General features: G+C 43.7%; 1 protein-coding gene across 1 annotated transcript in view; it reads left to right on the top strand.

Annotated features, from left to right (window-relative positions):
- The window catches only part of HTRA1 (HtrA serine peptidase 1), a 36,926-nt gene extending 22,405 nt beyond the window's left edge, over positions 1-14,521 (top strand). Inside the window, exons 4-9 of the mRNA XM_063338630.1 lie at positions 7,630-7,824; positions 8,531-8,563; positions 9,970-10,084; positions 10,193-10,250; positions 11,141-11,236; positions 13,795-14,521. Of these exons, the coding sequence (XP_063194700.1) occupies positions 7,630-7,824; positions 8,531-8,563; positions 9,970-10,084; positions 10,193-10,250; positions 11,141-11,236; positions 13,795-13,963 (666 nt within the window). The 3' untranslated portion in view covers positions 13,964-14,521. The remainder of the gene's footprint in view (positions 1-7,629; positions 7,825-8,530; positions 8,564-9,969; positions 10,085-10,192; positions 10,251-11,140; positions 11,237-13,794) is intronic.
- The last annotated feature ends 1,616 nt before the right edge of the window (positions 14,522-16,137 follow it).

Genomic DNA, 16,137 nt, shown 5'->3' with positions numbered 1-16,137 from the left:
AAAGAGAGAAGCTGTATTTCTTGTGCCCAGAGTGAGACACAGCAGTTTGCTGAAGTGCCGAAAGGGGGGAGGAGGGTTGGGGGTGTGTGGTAAATGCAGGGGCAATACAGCTAACGTAACGATCCTTCCAAACGCAAACAGCTTTGAGGAGGCAGCGATACTAGAAAGAAACGGTTGCAGACGATTTGGATGCGAACACGTAAGATTTTTATCAGGCTTCCCTAGAAAAATTTGGACTTTGGCAGCACAGGCAGAGGCTGGTGAAATAATCCAGCCTGTGTGACACGGGGGATGCTGCAGTCAGCCTGAAACCCATCAAAAACATTGCACAACACTCCAGAGCCAGCAGATGCTTTTGAGCTGGCAGAGCTCGATTATGAAATTCGTCTCCAGACAAATAACTACCTTGTTGAATGAGAATGCGTGAGACAGCTGCTGGGGACTGTAAACACCAGAAGGAGGAGAGAAACTTTTAGGGGTGGTTTAGTGGACGATGTCAGGGTTAATGGAGGGCAGAACTATAAAAGAGCCCTGTGCCCCCACTCAAATTGAAGCTGGAAGTCAAAAGTAGTGGAAGGTGGAGGTGGGTTTTGCCTGGAGACCCCTTTCACCCCTGGAAGTTGGATCTTGCCTGCAGAAGTGATCCCTGTGGCAGGTGCCTCTGGTTTGGCAGCGGGTACGGGAAGGGGGGAGCAGGGTGAACGGCTGTATTTTGAGGTGTATCTTCTTTCTACATGCTTAAAAACCAGCCATGAGACACTTGCCACCAACTCTGAAATAGTGGCTGTGTCACGGAAGACATGCCAGTGTCTGAAGATTTTTGTTCCTTGATTTGACCAGTTGCTGCCTTCTGTATCCCGGGCGGGATTTGGCATCTCCGTGGTACAGCAGTAGTGGGTTTGTGACCGACCTCTAATTTGCGGTGGTATTTCTGCCCATTTGCTTAAGGTTTTTCCTGCATCTTGCTAATAAGCACTTAGTTTGACACTTCTAAATCAACAAGACCTTGTGCCCTCATTCCTTCGGTGGTTTCGTGAGGCAAAGCAGCGTCTGGATCTTTGTGGTCAGAGGGGATTTGCTTTTTTTCCCCTGTGTGTACAAACTGGAGGAAGCAGGAAAGCAAACTTTCCTGTTTATGTATCAATATTTTAATAGCCTGCATCTTGAAAAACCGGAGTACTTGAATACCAGATGTAAGTGGCGTTTTTAAAATGCTATTTTACTTTGAAATCTGTCGCTGGATATTACGTCGCTTCCTCTCGAGAGCCCGAGGAAGCCCACATATTGCTTCCAGAAGTCTTCGGGACCCGTAGGAATGGAATAGCTTGCAAAAAGCTTGCATGTTAACTCCTGTTTACTCATCAGTTTAGGCAGCAGCAGTTTCCTGCCATCTTCGGCTCCTAGTAGCCCTCACTGGAGGGACAACGCTGTGGTCCAGCTTCCCACGCAGCAGAATGCTCACACACCTCCAGGACGGGTCTCCCAACACCGGGGTATTTTATTTTATTTTAAGGGAGAACAGCAATGTCTTGCTGGGTAATTGAAATCCCGGTGACGTAGCAAAACAACACTTCGACCCTTTTTTTTCTGCAAGCTTCCCATGCTCCATATTTAGATAAGGAGACTCAGTTTTGTTTTTCTAGCTATAGATGAAATACTTTTGGAGGCTTGTAATGCATTCAGCTAGGGCTTTTCATTTTCTTTGGCGTTTTGTCAGGCAGTTTCTAGATTGTAGATGACACTCTACATTTTTATATGCTCATGGCCTGTGTTTTTATTTTGCCATAACGTATTCTGAAAGTTAAATAGTTTCATTAATGAGAACAGAAATGCAATTCCCAGGGAAGTTACGTGTTTTGCCAGAGTTAGTTACAGCTGAATTAGCGTCCCATACAAGCATCTGTTTCTTTTCCACCTAAAAATAAAAAGCATGAAGGAAATCTGTCACTATTTAACGCAAATTGAACTCGGAACATTTGTCTTCTCTTCATCAGTTTATTGAACTGCAAACTGCTTCCTACAAATTCGTGATCTTCCTTGCACAGACAAAGGGTGTTGCAGAGCAGAGGAGGGATTTACTCGCTTTCTGTGCCAACATAGAGACAGATTCACTTAGTTCATGGATGAAAAGGTTCCAACCGAAACCCCTACTGGTTATGGCCGTCTGTCTCTTGGTTTTTATTTCTCTACAGCACTAGCTTTGCCCAGTGGTGGTTACGTGCTGCCTCTTCTTTTACTTTCAGAGCTGATTTGTCAAGGCTCCACTTAGTTTACCTGACTCAAGTTGCATTGCTAATATATCGTAGAATCACAGAATGGTTTGGGTTGGAAGGGACTTTAAGGTTCATCCAGTTCCACCCCCCTGCCCTGGGCAGGGACACCTCCCACCAGACCAGGCTGCTCCAAGCCCCGTCCAGCCTGGCCTTGAACCCCTCCAGGGATGGGGCAGCCACAGCTTCTCTGGGCAACCTGGGCCAGGGGCTCACCACCCTCAGAGTGAAAAATTTCTTCCTAATATCCAACCTAAATCTCCCCTCTTTCAGTTTAAAACCATTCCCCCTCACCCTATCGCTCCACCCTCTGATCCAGAGTCCCTCCCCAGCTTTCCTGGAGCCCCTTTAGGGACTGGAAGGGGCTGGAAGGTCTCCCTGGAGCTTTCTTTTCTCCAGGCTGAACCCCCCCAGCTCTCTCAGCCTGTCCTCATAGGAGAGGTGCTCCACACCCTATATATCAGGTGAACATCTGGCTCCTCGCTGCTGATGTTGTTCTGCTAGACTTGTCCTAGTCTCCCGTGCCGAGCTGCTGCCTCCCATCCATGGGATAGCTGCATCTGATCCTTGGGTGAAGCCGTTTCTTGTGGTGATGTGCGGCTCTCCATTTCGTGGGAGTTATGTTTATCCGGGGTTGGAGTCAAATCCATATATAAAGATCTGTGAAGCCCTTTGGGATGAGAAAGGCTTAAAATATTAACACTAATTAATGGCTCCTTCTCTGGCTGGGTGTAAACAGTGAGTCGTGCCACTTATGGTTTTGCATGTTTAGTCCTATTTCGGTGCACTTGCAGAATGCCAGCTTGCAGATTTGTTTTATTGAGTAAACATGGATCCCAGCAGAGCCCCGAGGCTTCATCAAATGAAAAACAGAGGGAGGAGGGAAAGAAAAGACGCTACGTGTTGCCCAAGGTCATGGCAGCGAGTCACTGGGAAAGCTGGGGTTAGGTTTTGGGTGTTTCTGGCTCCCTGTTCATTGTGCTGCGAGGCATGCTCGTTTGCCTGGGATTTTAATTAACTGTTGTGGCAAATCTATAGTTAACTGAAGAGAATCACGAGTTGTAACAGTAGTTATGTCATGCTGACGACCATCAGACGTTATGTAAAAATTGAAGAGTGCCCATTTATTAAGTGTAGCTATTAGGGGCCCCAGACCCAAGCCCCAAGCTTAATCTTGGTTTACAAGGAGTGCCTTAACCTCCTCGGCAGGAACTTGCCAGTGGGAGGGTGTGAGGGCACAGGCAGGGTGTTCTGATACGACTCTGGTTACAGCCACCACGATAAAGGCTTGCCCTGCGTCCCCAGCCTCCACTGGTGGACAGCAGAAGGACGTACTTCCCACTCGGTCACTTGATGCCCGGGGGGTTTGATTGGTTTTATACTGATTTCGCTTCAAAACCACCTCTACGGTTTTAATAAATACTTGGGATTTTTTCACAATGGAACGTTTCGTTCTGAATGTGGCAAAATTATTTGTAAGCTTTTCTGGAGAGAAACCCCCAGATTTAAAGCCACTACAATGCATATATTCATCATAACCACTCCTTCATGGCATTTGCTTGTGGAGGCACTAATGAGAGTATTTACATGCCGTGCTGTTGGCGCGCTCTGCGCCACACTGCGAAATCATAAGGAATAGCATTTCAGGTAACGAGCAAACCCCACTGAATTTCTTTTACCACGTAGACTCCCACACCTTGGAGCCCTTTTTCAACTGTGCTCAGTCTCGGTTTTTTACGTCTGGTAGATACGCGTGTGGGTGGTCCTCCCGTCCCCTCTCCATGGCACGGGGCTAAGTAACAGGTGAAAATTAACTCTCTTGGTTAACAGAACAGGGCAAATCAAATGCTTTAGTTACATTTGTAGTTATCTTGAGATATTTTTACATAAGGCTACAGCTCTCCTAGGAACATACTCCATAGAGAACACGTTTTCCAAAGCCATGTTTCATAATCTGTGCAGAGCAAGGCGATTTTTGCAGTGTATTTTTTTTTTTCCTAGCAAAGGAAAGGTTAGCCAGACTCTTTCCAGAGGGCGTGTTGAATCACTCGGGTGACCCACAGCCAATCCATACGGCGTTCGACTTTGAACTGAGGCCTAGCTAGTATAGGCACAGGCTTGAAAACTCAGCACAATCAAAAGTAATTGTATTAGTCAGAGACTGTTCATGTTTTTTTCTTTCTGCTGCCAAATGCGATTTTGGCTTCGTGACTGTTTTTATAACTCAGGAGCATTGTATAAATCTTCAACTTTGTACACGACCAATCTTTTTTTTTTTTTTTCAATTACTGAAGAGAAAAAGGTTTCTATTTCCTTTTGCTTGTCTATGTTTCATTTGCTGATAAATGTCCTCTTTCTCTATACAGTATCCATTTTCAGTGCACTGGGATACAAACAAAGGCCACTTTTTGTGTTGTTTTTGGGTTTGGTTGTTGGTTGTTTTTTTTTTTTTTAAATAAGGAAAAACAGTGCCAAAAAGAGATGCTCTTCTTGACCAACGACATCTTGAAAACACGTGCTACGTAAGCTTAATAGCATCTGGCGAGAGAAGGAAGGGCCAGGGTGCTCCCTCTCCAAACAAGACCCATATGGGGCCGTTCGTGTTGCATACGCCGCGTGCTTCCCAGCACAGCTAATCGGAGCTGCCGCTTCCCCGCTGTCCTGGAGAGGTCCCTTGGAGTCGGGGCTGTGGTCTGATATTATGAATGATATTATGAACTGCTCAGCGGCGTTGCCTTGGGATGTGGCTGCTTGTCTGCCGCCCTGCAGACACCACGGGGAAACTGGGCATCGCCCTTGAATCCTCCTCGGGATTCAAGCCCAGCCTTGGTTGGGTTTATCCATGGCCGTGGCACTGATAGGGACCGCAGATAATTATTATTTAATAGGGAGGGCATTGCTGGTTGTGAAAACTTTCCTCTGAAAGATAATTAGAAAGGGAAGAAAGGGAAATGTTTTTCTCTTTACTGTGTTGCCTATTCTGTTGCTCTTCCAACCGATTCTGTTTAACAAGCAGTTGGTTAATTATTTTCTTGCTGTCTGGAGACTGAAAGATAAGTCTCCGTAGAGCATCTCATCCTGTCTGGGATTTTGGCAATGGGTTTTATTGAAACAATCTGTTCATCTGAGTAAAATTTTGCTGGTGGAATTGTAGCAAAGTTGGATAAAGGATACACGGGACCAGGCTTGTTAAATATTAAAACCATAACTTCTGTATTTGCAGCAGCATACAGTGATGACTGATGCCTTTATTTTTTACTTTCTACTTTACAGACATTGTGTATGTCCTAGGATATTTGAAATAAAACTGTAAGTGAAAAATAGAAAGTGATGGGCATTTGGGTTAGTTTATATTGGTGGATTTTTGTCCCTAAGGGTGACTTATCGATACAGGCTTTCAAACTGCTGGTGACAAAAGACCCCTAAAGAACTAACTCTTTATTTCCAATTTAAACATGTAATATTTTCCCTTTTTGCCAAAATTTAGTAACAATTCAGCTTCTATTGACTTCTGAAACAAGATTATCACTAACGTGGGCATCTACAAATAATCAGGGCATACTAAATATCGCCTTGTTTCTTTGCTACCTGAGCACACGATATATATATAGCTTTATGATCCCATCAAGTATAGGCATATAAATCCATGTGCTTTGGAACAGGTATGGGATGAAAAGGGCATTTTTACGAGTTTTCCAGAAGGAATGAATTATAAGAAGGGGTATTAAGCCCATTTGTACCTCCATTTTAGGTACACAGCTCAAGAATACCTGGAAGGTACCCTGGGTTGTAATAAAGTGACGGCGTTAGCCACTCCTTGGAAATTGGTTTAAGTCAGTCTCTAGGTGGGGCTTCTACTGCATCTGGCATCACTGGCCTGTTTTGAAAGGTTATACTAACGCCTTTTTCCTTTTGGGGCCAGGTTTGTTGAGCAAAGAAAAGAATTTTGAAGTGGAGCGAGCCTGGAGGAGAGCTACTTTAAAGTTAGGTTTGCCAAGAAAAAGATACATCCCTTCAGGACTCCTTCTGTTTTGATTTCGGGTTTAGTAACCTCCTGATCCTCCGAATCCTTAAGTCAAAACACGAATTTATACCTGTCCAGGTCCACTGATGCTAATAGAAATAGTCTAGTGACATGATTAAATATGTGACATGACTAAATACCTCCTCAGGTGTTTAACTTCAAGGATTCAAGGATTGTTTGGACAAGTGATTAAGCATAAAAAGATTAAAAAATGTGTTACATCACTGAAAGGGCAAAGACTGATTTTTTTTTAAAACCGCGAAGAAAAGGAGAAATGGTGCTCAATGAGCATTTTACAGGCAGGTGATGAATAAAGGCAAAATATTTATTTAAAACAGGATCTGTTTCAGAACACCCTTCTTAATTACTTGATGAGTGGTGAGTAGGAGGCCTTAAGAACTTCCTAGATGTTTTCTGACTGCCGTGGGGGGGTTATTGGTCCAGCCTGAATCGTCTGTTGTCCAGCCAGTTCAGCTCCCGTGCAGAAACAACATGTCTTGGAGAAACCATGCTCGGTTCCCTTGGTCCCGCACGTTGACAGGGGTGTGTGGATCCAACCCTCCCTCCCCCTTTTTTTGTTTTTAATTGCTGTAAATTGCAGTGATCTCTATTGACGCTGGATTTTAAGAATGTTTTGTGCCTTAGTGGGAATGTCTTCGATAACATGATAGTTAATATGTTTAGAGATAAGATCTTGAAAGGAAAATATAATGGTGTCCCCTTCTGTCAATAACAGAAAAATCCCATAAGGTCTTTAAATCCTAACATCTTCAGAAGAAGACATCAGTGTACGTAGGAGGCAATACAATTATTTAGAAGAGATAGAACACTGAAAAAAAAGTAGGATGAAACATTAGCTGGTGTCTTATGAGAATATCAAATGCTTTTAACCGTACATATGCATGTTTGATACACTTCGGCTGTTGCTTTCATGACTCTCTTAGTGTTCACTCTTCAACAATACATTATTTTTACTTCAGCAGCTGTTGGCTAATTATTTCAAGAAGCGGTTGGAAACAGCTCATTCCGAGTATCGTCAGATGTTTGCTTTGTACAACTGAGCATAAATATTCCTTTGGTCTTTTGTTTTTGATTTAATGTGTACCTGTTGTGGGAAAAGTACTCCTACAGTCTAAAGAGCCCACTCTTGGAGCAGAAGCTCATTGAGATGCACAGACCCACATGAAGTACTCAAAGAGACCAGAGCGAGCAAAATCCCCAAGGGATGAAAGCCTCGGCTCTATTTATGTGTTCACATTTCTGTAGAATTTGTTCTACCGGTGTAGTAGTGTCTTAGCAACATTTGAATTTGTATTTATTTATTTTTATTTGTAGGGTAAATTGCCAGTTCTTCTGCTTGGTCAGTCTGCAGACTTGAGGCCAGGAGAATTTGTGGTGGCGATTGGAAGTCCGTTTTCCCTTCAAAACACAGTGACTACAGGGATCGTTAGTACCACTCAGCGTGGAGGGAAGGAGCTGGGGCTCCGCAACTCCGATATGGACTATATTCAGACCGATGCCATCATCAATGTACGTCCTGCCCTGAGCCTCGTCCCTTCAGCTCTTAGGTTTCTTAAATAGCGGCTTTGAAAATTTCACCTATGGTTCTTAGGACCAGTGAACACAGTTGGATTTTCTTTTATCCATGTAAATATGGACATCTGCGGTGCAGCAGCACTTGATTGTTATTTAAAAATCCCCCAAGGAAGCACACCAAGTACAATATCCGCCTTAACTTCAGAATTCTTACAAATTTTGAGGGAGGAGGCAATATTCTCTGGTGAATAAGTATCTTGTCGAAATCCATCATGTTTTCTAAAAAGAAGCCAAGCTTAGTTTAAGGATTCAAGTTTGTTTATGCATTAAGGCAAAACAATAGTTTTTGTACTTCTACTGTTGGCCTTGTAAGAAATCTTCACTAACAGCTCCCAGAGCTGTTCTAAAATCTTCTAAGTTGCTAGTGTGGTACTATTAAAACAAAAGAAAAAGCTTGGCCTTGGCCTTCTTAACTTCCCTGGCAAGAGAAGAAGGACTCAGCATTTGCAAAGATGAGCTAAAAGCAATGATATTAAGTGTAGTTAATGGGTTTGGATGTTAAGACTGTTCTATTGCACATATTTAATAGACAATGGAAAAAATTGCTACAGAAATATTTCAAAAATTTCTTTTATGTTTCGCTTGCCATGAATTAAGAGGTAGATATTAAAACATGTTCTTGCCATATGTTTATTTTCAGTATGGAAACTCCGGAGGACCCCTAGTAAATCTGGTAAGAGTTTCTTTAAGTTTGCTTAGTGTCGAGCTTATTACTTCTTAGTTTAAAAACAAAACAAAAACCCCCACCCAAACCAACAAACAAACAAAACCTCACACCAGAAATGTGAGTCACGGCTTTCGATATCTGGCTGACTCCACAAAATTCACATGGTTCTTACTAATCACTTGTCTGCGTTTATGTTGGCAAATCACCGGATACGCTTGGATTTCAATATTTAAGGTGTTTATGGTTTGCATAGTTTTGAGCAAGTGTAATGCCCAATTTTGTTTGCTCATGCCTTGCAAAAAGAGACGTTTGGACTCACTGTCTACCCTGTAGCTGGCACTTTTTTTTTTTTGCGTACTGAAACTCGGCTTAATCGTTAAAAAACATATTCACCCCTTTATTTTGAATCACAGTGAGGGGGTCGAAAACCCCACGTATTTATCAGAACATTCGAGTTTATTTGCGGATATTGTAGAACATAGTCAGAGCTGACTGTGCCCCATCCCTGGAGGGGTTCAAGGCCAGGCTGGACGGGGCTTGGAGCAGCCTGGTCTGGTGGGAGGTGTCCCTGCCCAGGGCAGGGGGGAGGAACTGGATGAACTTTAAGGTCCCTTCCAACCCAAACCATTCTGTGATTCTGTGACCTTGCAGCAGCCGTGGGTAAGCCCAAGAGAGAACAACTGAAGCATGTTGCCCAGCCCAACGGCTGTGTGAGAGCTCTTGGATGGGGGCACGCGGGGTCGAAGGGAGGAGAGGCAGTGGTCCTCAATGAGGGACGGCACAAATTGGAAGAGCGAGCTAGTCCAAGTTTCTGCCTTGGAGATTTGGCAAATTTTTTTCACTCGACCTGCAGCAGAATTTCAGCACCAGTAACCTCCATTTTAAAATCCGTAGCTGGATAGTTTTTATCTGGGATAGCTCAGGGAAGGAAGCTGATGAGACTTCAGAAGTGTTTGAATCATCAGGTGACAGCAGAGATGTTTTACCTGAAACTTCCTCTTGGAGTCACGTTACCGGGAAAAGCTTTTGATTTTTCGTGAACTGCCATTTTTGCAATATTTTGCAATATTTTCTGAGAACTAGTTGGTGCCATGCTTTACACAGTGAAATAAACAGGCCAAAATTGACTGCAGGATACGCTGCTCGTCTGCTGCAAGCAGGAGAACTGCCCAGTTCTGATCTGCCTTCTGCTAGTGGCAGTATGAATATCCCCATCAGTTCTCTGAATTTGTAGAATAGTTTTTTATCAATAGATGATTCAGAGAAATTAGACTTAAAGAAACCATTTAGAAAATTGAAAACCAGCTATGGAAAGTGTTGTATGAATTTGTCTTTGTGATTGCTTGGAAGAAATAACCCATTTCGCTTAAAGACCTTTCACATCTGCTAATAACAATTTCTTATTTCTCCAGGATGGTGAAGTCATAGGAATTAACACATTAAAAGTTACAGCAGGGATCTCGTTTGCTATCCCGTCAGATAAAATCAAAAAGTTCCTAACTGAATCCCATGACAGACAAGCTAAAGGTACTGTACTTCACCGCTTTGAAAGAGAAATAATAAACCAGAAAGTCAACAGCCGTTGAGGCTCTTTTGGTAAGAGCAATTGATCAAGGCCTGTTTTCCTTTTTGTAGGAAAAGCTATAACCAAAAAGAAATACATTGGCATACGAATGATGTCCCTAACTCCTAGGTAAGTGGAAGCGGTGGTTCCTCGCCTTTCTCAAGTGTGGTCACTGCATGCGTTTGGATCAAGCTCATGATCTGCAGAAACAACCAGGAGGATGAACCGGCAGCGTCTCCTCTGTAGGTGCTGGTGACAACTCGCAGCCAATTTTTGCTGCCCTCTCTCTGCATCTGCCACATGGTTGAACTCTCCTGTTAGACTCTTGCATGAGCTAGTTTTTAAACAACTCCCAGGACTTTTTCTTTTCCTTAATGCTTCGGAAGAGAATAGCTAGCGATCGTTAATTTGTCCCAGGGCTCGTTTAGTGCTGTTACCATCTGTCCCGTGCTGTCATGGAGGTCAAGAAGACGACAGGACTGTATGTTTTCAAGGATTACAGCACCTACATGCATATTTCCATTTCTATAAAATTATTTTCATTAAACAATTCACTTAATGTAAAATGAAGCTTTTGTGTGGACTTGCTTATTCATACTCAAACCAGAAAAGACTCACGAGCGTATGATGCTACGTCCTGTAGAAATAACCAGTGTTCACACGTGCGGGACCAGAGGTATAACAAAGCACTGAATGCTGAAGGGGCTTTTTTTTTTTTAAGGTGTTTGGGATCTGCTAGTTCTAAAGCAATGTCCAAGTTTTGAAATGTTTTAACTCTGATCCTCTCTCTCTGTTGAAATGATTGCTTTTACCAGAAATAGACATTATAAAGCTGTATGCAAGAAGCGTAACAATTCTTGAAATACTTTTAAGAGTTAAAATGAATTGTGAAGTGTCAGATCAACATGTGTAAAATACCTCAGCTAGTGACTGTTAAGTGAGTTAACTAAGTAAAAATGCGTGAATTCTTTTTTCCCATCTTGTCAAAATATTTTTGTTGCTGTTTTTTCATTTTCCAGCAAAGCTAAAGAGCTGAAGGATCGCCATAAAGACTTCCCTGATGTTGTCTCTGGGGCCTATGTTATTGAAGTAATTCCAGAAACACCAGCTGAAGCGTAAGTTGAACTACTTTTTTTCTCAAAACCACTGCCACTGATTTAAGGGGGGAATGATGGGGAATGTTCCCTGCTTAACTGGCTATCTTGATTGTGCTAAATTAACAAAATTACAACCATCTGATAGCTATTATGTTGTCTGCTGGAAATCAGTTTGTGGTTTCAGTCCGGTCCCCGATGGGCAATATTGCGAACGTATCAGGGTATTGCAGCGAAGCCCTGTCAGCGTTCCTGGCCGAAAGGGCAAGGATTCAGTGGGCGTGAAAACTCAATTTTCATTTTTCTCAGCGATTGCTTCCAAGACATCTGTTGTACCGATGCCAGTGCTGAATAGAGACGTTCACTTGTGCGTGCTCCCCACGTCCCTGCTCGTCTCTGCTGTAGGAGAGCGAGGGAGAAGCTTTGCTTCCACCTTGTGAAGATGCGTCCGTCTCAGCCCAAGCACCTCAGTGTTGGGCAAACCCACCAGCTCTCCTGGCGTGCCTCCATGGGGGCTGAAATCCTCTCTTGGCAGGAGGAACTCTTCCATGTGAGAGCTTTGTCAGGAGTCACGTTGCTGGGAAGAGCTTTTGGTTTTTGCCAACTAATCTTTTTCTTCATGTTTGCTCCGAACCAACCTGCTGGTTGGTACTAGGCTTCACAAGGTGCCTGGCTGAAGTACGGCATCTGGTCTGTGGTCACCAGCGCTGGTCTGGCTGGCTCTTGCTGGAGACATTTTCCCTTCAGAGTTTGGTTAATAAAAAAGCGCTTATTAATCCAGGGTAGGAAATAGGAAACTTTTGAATTTCTGAAACGACATCATTTAAGAGAAGAGTAAATCTTTGTGCCAAGAAAGAGGTGTGGGTAGCACCGGAGGCATGTAGGCAGAAAGCTGCTTGAATCAGGCATATGTTATCTCTTAAGGAGACTGCAAGGATGGGTGGATAATGTCTTTTTGTTGCTGTTTGGATGCCACTCCAAGATACACAGTGTTAGCTGCCTGGCTTGTTTCCTAAGTTATTGATGCTTTTGGTAGGTAATTCTGGTTGGCAGCACGGTTCGTGCGGAACGCTGCTGTGTGTCTGTAAGGTGAAATTAAACTGCAGTTAGCATAGGAATAATGTGGCTGCTTCAGCGTGGGACTGAACGTGCTGCCTTGACATGCAGGTCCAATCTAAAGGTGCAGAAAAATCATTATTGGAGTACGGATAATAGTTACCTGAGAGTGGGAGAAGGACGTTAGACAGGTGGAAGAAATGTGAGGCAATGTAGCCTCGTAACTTGAAGGCAACTTCTAATGGGAACGCTTCATCTGATGGCTGGCCTGGCAATTAACACGCAGCCCATGTTTGCTCTGTCTCCCCCTTGCCTATGGGTTTCCCCGTTCTGCTGATTTCTTCTCCAATGCACGTTATGTAGGTGGGGGATCGGGATCGGAGCAGTTTTGCAGCCACCTGCCCTGGGCATGAGTCGAGAGGAGAGGCTGCGTGAGAGACCAAGATAATCCAAATGGTTTCTCCCATGAAAATGTTTTAAGCCATGCCTTCGGTAGGCAACCAGATTTGTTGCAAACGTTGGCCAAGGCATCCTGCTTGCAGGAGACACTCATGTAAGGCGTTTTCTGCGGGCGGAAGGGGCTGATGACTGCTCTGTGGTTTTGTGAAGAAGGATTCTGCTGAAGGGCTGAATCATGTCTGATCTGGTTACTCGGTTAATATTTCCATAACTTGGAGCCAGATCGTTGTGCAAGACCGGGCAAGACGTTGTGGTCGCTGGTATCCCTCACCACCCCGTTTCTCAGTCCCAGCAGCAGACTCAGCCAGCTCCGGGAGAGACCCACGGCCCCGGGCAGGGGAGGCCTTGCCGTGTCGTCTCCGGTTCTGCCCTGTCTTGCTTTGAGTTGGGAAGGTTTTGTTTTCAGTTTGCGTACGGTGCTGAGGGCAGGAGAAGGGGTCCTGGGGGCTGCGGGCAGGCAGGCAAGGGGAAGGACGTGCACGTTTTTGGTGACTGGACTGGGATGCTGCGTCTGTTATTCTGCTCAGGTTTAAAACACGAAGGTAAGGTGACGTGGCTGCCAAGAAGCTATGCACGGAGAACAGCATGGATCCGGGACTGGAATTCCTCATGTGTTAGCGCACAGTGCCACTCGGATTGCTTTGCTATGTATACGTGAATAAAAGCTTGGAAAATTTCCCTGCTAAAATGAGAGCCTTGTTGCAATTATTTTAAAAGAAAAATATGCCTCTGTGTCTTCCACCGGGTCAGCATCTAAGATCCTTATTGCAGAATTACTGCAGTATTCGCAATAGTGAATTCCTTTAAAGACAGCGAAATATGGGATTCATCAGACTTGTACTTCCATCCGATCTTCTGAGGTTTCTGCGTTGTGTTGTAATCTTCACCGCTTCATAAATTCTGATCGCTTTTTGCACGCCCGCTGTGTCTCTGTGCAACTGCCGTTGGGTGGGATATAGGAAAAATAAAATCCAGCAATCTCTTTTTTTCTTTTTTTTTTAAACAATATTGCGAAGACAATAAAATGTCAATTATAATAATACATTGCTGCTTTGTATTTTCAGTGGTGGCCTGAAGGACAACGATGTGATTATAAGCATCAATGGACAGTCGATAAGCTCAGCCAGTGATGTCAGTGACATCATTAAAAAGGACAGTACGTTGAACATGGTTGTACGCAGGGGCAACGAAGATGTTATGTTAACAGTAGTTCCTGAAGAAATCGATCCCTAACCAGAAACATGAGCTGGATTTCATGTTTTCTTATAACAGCATTGGACTGCTTATATTCTCTCTGTGCTGGTACAGGAAACGTTAGACTTCTGACCAATGTTCTGCTTGTTCAGTGGATTAGTATTGGCCAACAGAGTAACTTCTAATAGGTTTAAGGTACAAAATCAGCGTAATTTCACATACTCCAGATGATAATTTTTTTTTTTCCTTCTGTATTATGTATGCAATGTATTCTTTACTGGCTGTTACATTCCCCGCTTAACAAATCGACGTTTGCTTCCCTGTGTTGAATAGATTTACCATTATTTCCGCTAAGATTTAAACAAAACCCACGCACACAGTGTGTGTTTGTGGTATTCAGGTATTTATAGGTTAGCTGTGTTTTAACTGGAAATACCATTGTAAAGGAGTAGTTGGTTTAAAAGAAAACACAATTGGGAAAAAATGTTTGGTTTATAAACACGACGAAATCCCAACCGAAATAACCCTTTGAGGATCCCATGCAGGACTTTAATACTATGATATTTTTCCTAGTGTTATTAAAAGAATTCAACAGTACTACTTCTTGTGAGTGATTCATTTTACTTCCTCTTGTGGAGCGTTTTCCTTTGAGCAGCACGTCTGCCTGGAAGGATGTCCTGATGGTCTCGCTTTTATCGTCGTGAACCAGACCACTTACTTTCCAGTATGTGCTTGTATTTGCGCCCTTGGGCATCGCTTTCCTTAGCATGGCTGGCTCCAGTTTGTCGTATTGGCTATCCCAGATTGCCTGTCTTGCAGATGTTAATACATTTTCCTTATTGATTTAATTACAACTTCACTGATGCCTGAAATCTGTTTCCCCACTACAGAAATTCTCATAGTGTGGATCACGGATCCTATACCATTCAGGTTCAGATATTAGGATGTCTGTAATCGTTGTAGATCTGGTCTTAAACTCTTTCCATCAGGCTACTTTAGTCACAATCTGAGTGCTGCTGTGGGTAGGGTGGGACCTGGGTTTGACTAGGAGATGGGGCATTCCTCTAACATAGAGACTAATCTTTATACACAGATTTATGGATGCCCTGGAAGCTTGGGTAGTGAATGGCATTGTCTTACTGTGAAGGAGAACAATCAACTAAATTTAATTACAGTGTAATTACTCGTAGGGTAAACAATAGGCTAAGCAGCTTGTCCTTTCCTCTGTTGAAATATGTGTCTCGGAGAATAAATCCAAGGGCTATAGACAAATTTTGGTGACAGTCATTCCTAATGATAAATTCCTTATCGCTCTCTGAAAATCCCTGAAAGGAGGGTGTAGCGAGGTGGGGGTCAATCAATTTTCCCAAGTAACAGGCGATGGGACAAGAGGAAACGGCCTCAAGTTGCACCAGGGGAGGTTTAGGATGGATGTTAGGAAACATTTCTACACTGAAAGGGTTATTAAGCACTGGAACAGGCTGCCCAGGGAAGTGGTGGAGGCACCATCCCTGGAGGGATTTAAAAAACGGGTAGACGTGGTGCTGAGGGACATGGTTTAGTGACAGCTTTTGTCAGCGTGAGGTTGATGGTTGGACTAGATGATCTGAAAGGTCCCTTCCAACCTGGGCAATTCTATGATTCTAAACATGCTCTTCTTTTGGAAACTGCTTCTTAGGCAAACTCTTCAACTGGGTAGCTGGCAGTTTATGATTTTTAAAGAAAGGGCTCTATTCCATGCTCTAGACCCAGATCCCTGACAGTGCTCCTTCTCCACCAGCTGTATTTCAACTCTCTCTCAGCCAGCTTATCCCCATTTGGGGAGCTTCCCTATCCCCAATCGCCAGTGCCTGCCCTTACCTGGGTCACTCTAAATTTACACAATCATACAGTGCGTTGACGCTTGACATGACCGAACACCTCATTGCTGATTTACTTGTTCCGTCGCTGTGGTAAATCACACGCGCCTGAAAATCTGCCAAGATATTACGGTGCCAAGCGCTGAAGGTCTGCAACGCTTTCTAGCATGAAAGATGCAACGTAGAACGATCTGGGGGAGTTGCTTTGTAGTACATTTGCGCTGCAAGTTCATCTTACCGGTGTTGATTAAGCTTCCTGTCGAAGCGATGTTATGTTTTGCAGACCAGCCGTGCCCTGTGTAGTGCACGGCATGGTGACGTACAGCTCTCAGCAAAAATGAATTAAAAAAAATC

This window comes from Chroicocephalus ridibundus, chromosome 6, assembly GCF_963924245.1.
Source record: "Chroicocephalus ridibundus chromosome 6, bChrRid1.1, whole genome shotgun sequence".
In the NCBI taxonomy this organism is placed as follows: Eukaryota; Metazoa; Chordata; class Aves; order Charadriiformes; family Laridae; genus Chroicocephalus; species Chroicocephalus ridibundus.
Note: the sequence above shows the minus strand (reverse complement) of the source record. Positions and strands in the feature narration are given on the sequence as shown.